We start from the raw sequence: 10,448 nt of genomic DNA on the forward strand, positions 1-10,448 counted from the left end.
CAAATTTTTTAATTTTACATTAAAAATTCAGTGACATTTTTCGGTGACGGCCGCTGTCATTTATTATTATTATTATTAATATATTTTATTATATGTTTACCTGAACTCCGTAGGGAGAGTTGCTCAATCCAATCTAATAGCCGTAAAACAAAGGTGTAAGCAGAGATAACAGACTTCCACTAGGCATGGTCCTGGCACACCTAACTCGCACGCCACATTCGCGTGGAATTTAAAAAAAACATAGTAAATAGCCTATATGTGTCGTTACAGTGTTCTACATATAAACCAAATATCATTTAGATTCTTGTAGCCGTTCCGGTGATACCTTCAAACGGATATCCATACATCCAAACTTTGAATTGAATTTATAAGATTAGTAAAATAGTTTGTTTTTACAACAGTTTTTAGAACTCATTAATTTTAGCGCGACTTCGACTTGAAATACGAGTAGAAGTCGTGTAGCGTTTTGCTTAGTGGAAAATGGGTTTAATGGGTTAAATGTATTAATTAATTTAAACAAAACAGAGGCTTAAGAATCGGTCGGAGTGCTTTTTTTCTTTCAATCGATAAAGACGTAAAAATGAGATGAATGATAAAAGAAAACCACATTTTATTAGGTTACGTTATGACAGAGAGTAATGTGTGTTTTTTGCTACCTAAAAAAAATATCGAATAAGGCGATTCCTTGGAATGAGTATGACAATATATTATTCTTTAAAAATAAAGAATAAACTGTAATGATTTAATGAAATTGTGCATTCAAAAATCTATCTAATAATTTAAAAAAATGAAAAAAGATTTGGAAGAAAAATATCGATTTTTTTCACTATTCAATAACAAGTATGTGAAATATTCATTTCAGTTGTTTGAATCCGCGATGAAAAAGATATATTTATATTAAATATCTATAACAATACAACGATGACCTGAATTTAAAGCACACTTCGGAAAATCTTTGTATTGCTTTGCCGAACAAAAGTTTGTCGATTTGAAAATTTGAGAACATTTTTAATTGCTAGACTAAAGTGCACAAGCACAGCGTTAGCTTTAAAATAAATATAACAAAGAATATCCAAACGTTTTTCTCAATGTTAGTTCAGAGTTAATTAACTCGTATCTAAACTGAAAAATATCTTTGTACAGTACTTGGACGCAGATAAATGATTTTTTTTAATTACTTAAGTTAAGCTTAAGTTAAGTACAGAACAGGTATTGTTACACTCTGCTTAAATAAAACACAATATGCTTAAAAAATGGCATTTCAACTTAATCGTTAAACGTATTTATGTGAAAAGAAATTTCTGATTGCTATAAATAATTGAAATAATGAAAAATGTATTCGTTTTTTTTTAAAATATCATAGGGTGGCAAATAATCGAGCGGCCACCATTCGTCGAATAGCGAAGCGACCGCTGTCGATAGACATCCTCAATTTCAGATGCGTTGCCTTCCTTTAATCGACGGAGGAGGAGACGCACTGAAAGAGTATTTCCCCTTCCTATGCATTCCCATAAGTCAAATCCACTTCCCTTCTCATCCTCTTCTCATAAGAAAAGGGCGGGTAGGCGGTAAGAAAGGGGCAGATGACTAAAATTAGGCCTCCAGCACCATACTCAACAGACGAATCGCAGAATTGCTTTACACCTCCATTCTGTGTTTCGTTAAAATAAATGTACATGTTAACTTGATATTACGTAAATATTCAATTGAAAAGAAATGAGGATTAAAATACCCAATGAAAAATCGATTTGGACGAAAACCAATTATGATTAAAACAATAAGATGAAACTAAATTGTTAATATAAATCTCAGCTGTGAAGAAACAATTAAACGTAGTGCTATAATTAATTTAAAAAATAAGTAAAACATAAACGTGAAGTATTCGTAATATTTGTAATGCCTTACAGAGGAAAGGATCTGCGTATAACGGAGCTGGAACGTAAAACATTTTGCTGACGATGAACAATTAAAAGACACTAATTCCTGTTAAAGCTAACAAATTCGGGGATAACTTTTTGCTGTAAGAAAAAAAAGTATCATCTATTTAATAATTAAGGGTGCACAAAACCATCCCTTTCTGTATTTAACCTCAGGCTAACCGAGACTGCGGTTTAGAGACTTTTTTGCCACTCTTTTTGTTGAAAAACGGGCACTGGAGGAAAATATTCGCAAAAATGTTTTTACTGAAGAATAATGAGCGGAAGGCATTACTAAAATTCGTATTAAACGATCTTTTTTTTGGCATAGACTTGGAATCAAGAAGAAAGTTGCGCAAAAATGACATTTTATACTTTTTACTTGTACTTCTCCTATTGGTAATAGTTTTATAATTTAAAAATCATTTCTTTTAAATGGTAGGGACACTTATAAAATATTATGAGAGATTAGATTAATACATATTACACGTTAGGGTTTATTGGAAAATTATTTAAAAATTGGGTTTTGTAAAATCTTATCCTTAGCCGCAGCAATAAGTGATCATAAAAGACTAACTTTAATTTATGAGCACTTATTGCTACGCAAGAATTTGTCAGATAAATATGAAAACATCTTAATTACAGTTTTAATTAACATCAGATACAAAAATACAAGTATAATCTAAAGTTATTTTTTTGTACCCAGAGTAATTGTTTAGCGGTATGTAATTCCATTATTTCAAACTGTCATTTGCAATGTTAAAAAAGTTTCTGTTATATTTTCTTGGTTCAAGCAATCGAGTATTTTGTTACAACAAAATGTTATTCTAACTTCGGAACTTCGCAGACGATATTCGATATGCAAAGATATTGAAATAAATTTTCCTAAGGCTGTAAGAAACATATGCCCTTTATATACTTACAAAAACTTAGTATATTAAGGTTTTTATTCAGTGGATGAATATAAACATCTGATAGGTTTAGTTTGACCTTTTTACAGGCAGATTCCGCTTTAGTGGCAATAAAAGTGGTGTTGATTAAAATGAGGCATTATAAAAACTTCTCTTGCGTGTAATTTTCATATTTATACCGCACAATCTCGCTAGAAAATCAATAAAATAAGTTTTTTTTAACTGTGCGCGGACGGAGTCGCGTGCGACAGCTAGTATATAAACGCTGTAACCCTTGAAATCGCGAATATGTTTTTCACACGTTAATAATTTCAACCATTATCAAACGATAATGATTTTATTATATAGGTTAGCACAAACTACACAACATTGCTAAATACCGTATGCTTGTAGGCGTATCAGCTCACGAGTTATGATTTTTTGACTCTCATGTAAAGTTCATACTTTCGGGGTTACAGCGTTTACGCTTTCCAGCGTCGATATAGATATATATATATATATATATATATATATATATATATATATATATATATATATATATATAATTTTTGTCTATGTAATATAATTCAACTGGTATCTCTTTACATTCTAATTTTAAAGTAAGGTTTATATTAACAACGATATTAAAGTAATATCGTGCTTTAATAAATGACATCTATTTTTAATGACAAAGCTAAGGTACGGTATTTCTTTTAAAAATAATCATGACTACGTACGTCAACCAGTCTCACCTTGTCGGTCCATTAGCCTTCAACTCATTTTTAAAAATATTCTTCTTCGATAAAGAAATCGAACATTGTACGTATTGATATTTAATTTCATCGACTATATAAAAACAAGAACGAAATTTCTCTCTTAAAAAATATTGTTTTCAAAGGAAAATCAAAAAAGGGAGATCCTTTGAAGTTTTTTAAAAAATATTTCGTTAATACTATTTAAGCCGTTGCTGTGAAAGTTTTCTTATTGTATAACTGATAGAAGGCTATTGTTTTTTTTAATGTCTGTCAATTCCATTGATCGCTTTTGTATATAATCGGCTTAACCGACTTTAACCAGCGATGTTTTCTTTCTTTCATTCTTTAAAGGTAAAATTTATGGAATAGTTAAAATGTAATTATTTTATAACACTAGCTGTCACCCGCGATTCTGTGCGCGGGGAATTATCTGTTTTACTTATTATTAGCTGTCGAAATTAAAAAAAAACTTAATAAGTAGCTTACACATTTGTCCAGACTATGTTCTACACCTATCTTAATATATATAAATCTCGTGTCACAATGTTTGTCCTCAATGGACTCCTAAACCACTTAACCGATTATAATAAAATTCGCACACCATGTGCAGTTCGATCCAACTTGAGAGATAGGATAGTTTAAATCTCAAATTATAGTCGCAATTTTAATTTATTGCTAATTATTTGTCTGTTATTATTTGACAGTCACAATTATCTGTTAACTCCAAATTATTCTAACAGATGTCGATACCATTCGACTGGGTTGAGTAAGTAATCAATAGATGACGCTGTTATGGTAAATCTACGAACCGCGCGGACGGAGTCGCGGGCGACAGCTACTCTATATATATAAAAGAAAGTCGTGTTAGTTACACTATTTATAACTCAAGAACGGCTAAATCGATTTGACTGAAAATTGGTGGGCAGGTAGCTTAGAACCAGGAAACGGACATAGGATAATTTTTTACCCCGTTTTCTATTTTTTATTCCGCGCGGACGGAGTCGCGGGTAAAAGCTAGTTTGAGCTAAATTTCATTAAAATTTGGTCTGCCGCTACGGAGATACCTTCAAACAAATATTCATCCATCTAAAGGTTCGTATTTATAATATCAGTAAGATTTATTCAATTAATTTATTTATCGACCATCGGTAACGACAAATGAAATCGGTTTTCGCATGCGAACGCTAACGAATAATGAAACTACGTTCTTACTAAGATTTTCCATGCTAGAATGAATTCTTACAAGACGACATTAAAATAGTATTACGAGTTTAATATGATTTAAAGAGGTTAAAGTACCAATTATATCACAAGTACGTGCCAAATGCTAGGTGGCATGCCAGATTTAGGTAATTCTCGTATAATTTATTGTTTAATTTCAACTTAATTTTGTTTTAATGATTTTGGAATGGCAAGAGAAAAAAAATTATTTGTTATAATCATAAAAGTATAATGCGTTGTTTTAAGTTTATGTTTTTGTTTGTTTCTCGGGAAATAGGGATAACAAAAAATGTGGAATAAAATTCATCCTCCATCCGTCTCTCTAAAAGGGATGCTTTTAGTGTAACGCGGCAGTGTGACTTTATTTTTATATATTAAGTAGAGTAAACTCTAATAGGCTTGCTCTCTCGATGCAACAAAAGTAATAACAAAAAACCCGACTAACAACAACTAAATTTTGCAGGGATATTTGTATGTAGGTTTGTATGTATATCTTAGGACCTAGCACGAATATTTGGGACACGCTCATCAACAGAAAATTTGTGATTTTGAGTTTCTCGTGAATTTTCTTTTTAGCCTACGATCTGTTATAGTTTAAACGGCTTGACTGATTTTGAAGTGAGTTGTCAATACTTGTAGTGATTTACTTCTAAATCTTGCTTCTTTTTTAATTATAAATCTTCAAATACATTCAAACTTCCAATACCAAAATTCCTACAAAAAAAATGTTTTGTCTCTTATTTTCGTTGTAAAAATAGAAATAACAATGTTTTTTTACCGATGTGTCGGCAATGGAAACCCGTAGTATGAGTTTATAAATCGTTAAATGTTGCAAAAATGATGCATTACTAAGGCAAGCTGCATCAAATCTTGTTCCCCCTGTCCTTATATCGATCGATCATTGAATGGGGTGAAATAAATTCAACCGTAACATTTAGGGGTCCGTCGAATTAAATAACAAATATAAAATTGAAAATTAAACCCTATTCTCAGTATTTATAGAATCAAATTTAATTTCTCTGATTAATTTTTCACAAGGACTTTCATAACATTAAAATAAAATCACTAAATGTTTTAGGCAATTTCGGTAACCAAAAATTCATAAATTTCTATCTCTTTGCAAATAAATATACATAAAGCCGAATTTATTCAATCTCTATCAATTTTTAATTATCTAAGGTACGAGATGACCAAGAGGTCATTTGCTAAAATAGCAAAGTGACCGCTGCCAATAGACATCCAATAGAAGTTGAAAGGTTGCAGGTGTGTCGCCTACTTTAAATCGATAGAGGGGAGGATGAACAGAAAAAGGATATTTCTCTTTGGATTAAAATAATTTATATAAAATCTCTAGTTTAAAATGATTTGTCTTTGCAATAAACAAGCATAGTGATTGAGGGTAAAGTACTAGCCTATTTGCGCGTAACTCAATTCACGTGCCTCATCCGGAAGTCTCGGCTTGAGATGTTATTTCACTTATTTTATAGGGTTCGGAGACCCCGGCCTACTTTTGTCCTTAATTATGTAGCAATTTACCCAAACAATGTTATCATAACTACTCTATTCATTCACGAAATATATTTTTTGAACAAGTACAAAGTATGTCACCAAATATCTGAATTGTGAAGGGTAATTATTTGTTTCCATTGCTGAAAGATTTGAACAAAAACATTGACATCGAGAACAGAAAAAGATAGGGAATCTTTGAAAAAAAAAAGATAGTTTTTAAAACGATGTTTTTGCCAGTGGTAACTTTCACGTTTAAAATTCGTAATTCTTGATTTAAGTAGTCCTTTTACTTTACAGTTTACTTTTAAAATTATTTGAGACAATATAAGCGAGATACTGTCTCTATATGTCTTTGTTTGTAATGAAGTCGTTAGTCTGTGAACATTCATTCTATAAAGCTTAAAAATAATCGAGGGTAATATTTCCGTTACATTCGAATTTTATACGAGTAATAGCAATATCCATGAGAGTTAAAAAATCTATGAGTATAATTATTTCGCTGCGAACGAAAATACTGAATCATAAAACTATTCAATAGTGATATAAATGCGTGCGGGAAAGCTACGTTGAATCACTGGACCCCAGTTTGTTTTATCGACCAATCATCGTATGGGGCAAAAAAATTTGAACCGAAATATTTTGGGGTCCGTCGTTTGCAACATCGATGACTGAATATAGACGACGCATATCTGTTCTATTTTGTTATATAATCTGAATTCCAAGTTAGAAAAAGTAGTTAAGTATCTGTGGACGCTCGCTATCTTTTCAGTTAATATTTTCCTAGTAGAATGTACTATGTATATTCAGTAATTACTTAAATGCTTAAGTTATGAAACTAGTCGCCAAGTTTAAAGTAGGTTTAAAAAAATATTTTACAAGGTTCGTCATATTTTACTGTCACAAGTTTTTCTTGAAACATTTCGTTTTCACGGAGCGACGACTGGTCCGCAATGCTGGCCAGTTCGTAAAATCGGTAACTATGATTTTCGTTATTTATGTCGTTAAAATATCGTTAATATTTGACGAGGTAGCCAGAAGATTTAAATGTACCGTTATTTATCAAGCCTATTTTTTTAATAAGTTTATTTTTTTTATTTAAATCAGTTTTGGTTTTGTATTTAGAATAATTTAGTAAAAGCTAGTTTTTATTAATGATATACTCGTAGATATAGCACTAGCTTTAAGTGCTACCTGTACAAAAATAATCTCCGCAATCCATTCGTTTTCAAAAACGCTTTACATTTTTGTACTGACGGCAACACAATATATCATGCAATTAAAATATATGTCAGAGTCACAGGTGGGCACAGTTAATCGAAAAGTTAACTTCGTTAATCGTTAATTCGTTAATTAAAAAATTAACTTCGTTAATCGTTAAAGCGTTAAATTCTCGAAAATTTAACGCAAGTTAAAGTTAATCGTTAACAGTTAACCATACCAAAATATACATACTAATTTCACACTTATGTGGGGACACTTTTTTAAAATTGTAATTTGACTATACATTTATAGAATGTACACATTAGTATTAGAGACAAGTATGAATGCATTATAGTATATTTCATTACGAGTGCGGAAAGCCTGTCATTTCAAAGAGTCCCGACAAATGTCTACCCGAGCCGAGGCGCAGCCGAAGGTGAGGGTTGACAGTTGGAACAAGTTGTAATGACAGTTTCCCACGTGTACTAAACAACTATTTTTAATACAGTTACGAAAAAATGAAGCAATTTAATAAAATAATAAAAATACAACAAACTCAACTAAGAAAAATGTTTGGAAAATGGCGCCAACCGTAAAGCAATATGAACAGAGATTTTTTTTGTTTTCTTCACCCATTCTGGGTGGGCAAAAGGAACTATGCCCAAACAGCCAAGTCTTCAGTAGATTATTTTTATTGATATGAAATGAAAATGAAATTTAATGAGATGAAATAAAATGAAACCTTACCTAATTCATTGCATTAAATCATTAAATCTGATATTGTAACAAATTAGGAGCTTCTTTTTAGAAATATTTGCATGAAGCATAAAAACTTCAATGATTTTTTTTTTTGTAAAATTTTCGTGGTTGGTTTTTTCTTGGACATTATTTTGACAGTTGGGAAAGAGAACGCACGAGTTTGGAACAGCTTAAGAAAAAGCACGAGTAAAAAAGTGTTTTAATACAGTTGCTCAAAAAGTAGCGTATTGCAGGGACGAAGAGCGTTAGGAATGTGGGCTATTACATACTCTTGCTTTTATATACACGTAATGAAATACACTATTTCGAACCTTCTTTTGATTTTGTCCTGTTGGTCACGTCTTTCCCGGACGCTCTGATGCATCACACTTGCACGCGAACTTCACATATATCAATTATCAACTCGTTCTTTCAGCATTCGAGTCGCCGACAGTCGCCCAACAAAGTTGAACTTACGACCGTGGCGTGGCGCGTAATTTAAACAAAATAATAGCACGTCTACAAGTTTCTAATTTAACGATTAACGGACTTTTATTAACGGAAGTTGAGTTTAACGGAAGTTAACAAAAGCGTTAACACTTTTTGAAGTTAACTTAAAAGTTAATTCGTTAAGCAAAATGTTAACTTCGTTAATTAACGATTAACGGATTAACGAGTTAATGCCCAGCTCTGGTCAGAGTAAATGAACAATTAATGTTTGTAAAAAAAAAAATTAACAAAGAAAAAAAAAAACAGTTACAGAGATGAAATATCAATAAACAGTGACAAAAGAAGCCGACTCCTTGACCCTATTGAACTGAAAGCAACAAAAGTAAAGACATTTGAGGTACTTGAAATATTCAAGTATGAGATAACGACAAAAGAGACTATTATTTAATCTGTCGCAAACAAATTTACTGTGGAAGTAACCGTAGTATTCTACGGCTGTGATACTTGTATGGATACATATTGTCATCCCTTTAATTCTCTTTGACCAAACAGAGATAATATTATGTATTAATACAAACGTCACAGCAGTGAAATTCTACGTTATGTGCCCGCCGCCGTCGCTGTCGCCGCGCCGACGACATTCAAAATCTCAGTTCGGATATCCGACGGATGTCTTTAGCCAAGACTTCTTGTTCCACAAAATTTTAATGACTACATAAGATGAGAGTATTTTGCTAACATTTTACTATTTTAATATTATTTATTTGATTTTAGTTTAAAAATTCTTCTTAATTTTTTTTCTCTCATGAATAATAAATACGGTAAAGAAAAATCTGCTTTAATTGAAGTTATGAAATATTTTTTAATTTGAAAATATTAAAAAAAACCTTTAATATATTGCGGGCTTATAACGTTCTTAAATTCCGGTCTCAGTATCTTTTTTTATATATTCATTTATCTTGGTAGGAAATAATTGTACTTTATCACGTATATTATATTTTTTTTTCTTCGAGAAAACAATTTTTTTTTTTTATATATATAAATGAAAACATTTAAATTCGATAAAATTCCGAAATCGCAAAGCCGATTAAAGCAGTACTTTTCGCAAAAGCCGCTAACATCGCGCCGAGCGAATAAAAATATAAAAAATACTAGGTGCCTCGATAAAATGAAAAAAAAAATGTATAAAATAATTACCTCTTATGCCGGTTGCGACGCCTCGCGCCATAGTTTAGTCCGTACATTTCGCACTGAGTCATTATTTATCGTCCGTGTAAACTTTGGGCGCACACATCGCAGGCGGGTATTGCCGACGACTGGCCGCCGCGAAAGCTCTCTACTGACTGAATGCAGGCAGTGGTCGCTCTGAGGGTGTTCCACTACCCCCTGCTCCCTCCCCCCGCCAACGCAGACCCCGCAGCTCCCGCGGCTCCTACCACGACCCCACCAGGAGGTGAATCGTCAGCTGCCCGATATTCAGAACTGACCAAACCCACAAAGATTCCTAATTCAAATCCTTTGACCAAATTTTGCACAAACGGATTAATACAGATCTCCTCGCTTTTGTTAGTCAATTTTCTATTATTATTTAAATTTATCGCGCGATTTCGGTCTCCGAATTCATTTTAGTTTTTATAAAAAGGACTTTAATTTTTATAAACCGGTCTAAATAAAATAAAATAAAGCCATTGAAATTTTATAACGAATTTCAATAAAATATCTCTTTGTTACTTACTCGTTCATTTGTAATTATAACGTTTGTTGATCAG

The 10,448-nt window shown here is 32.0% G+C and overlaps 1 protein-coding gene across 2 annotated transcripts in view; it reads right to left on the reverse strand.

Annotated features, from left to right (window-relative positions):
• Window positions 1-10,001, reverse strand: part of LOC106717191 (toll-like receptor 5) — a 28,904-nt gene extending 18,903 nt beyond the window's left edge. For both annotated transcript variants that reach the window (XM_045686020.1, XM_014510926.2), the window contains exon 1: window positions 9,877-10,001. In XM_045686020.1, the coding sequence (XP_045541976.1) occupies window positions 9,877-9,938 (62 nt within the window). In that variant the 5' untranslated portion in view covers window positions 9,939-10,001. The remainder of the gene's footprint in view (window positions 1-9,876) is intronic.
• Between the last annotated feature and the right edge of the window lie 447 nt (window positions 10,002-10,448).

Source organism: Papilio machaon, chromosome Z (assembly GCF_912999745.1).
Source record: "Papilio machaon chromosome Z, ilPapMach1.1, whole genome shotgun sequence".
Classification (NCBI taxonomy): domain Eukaryota; kingdom Metazoa; phylum Arthropoda; class Insecta; order Lepidoptera; family Papilionidae; genus Papilio; species Papilio machaon.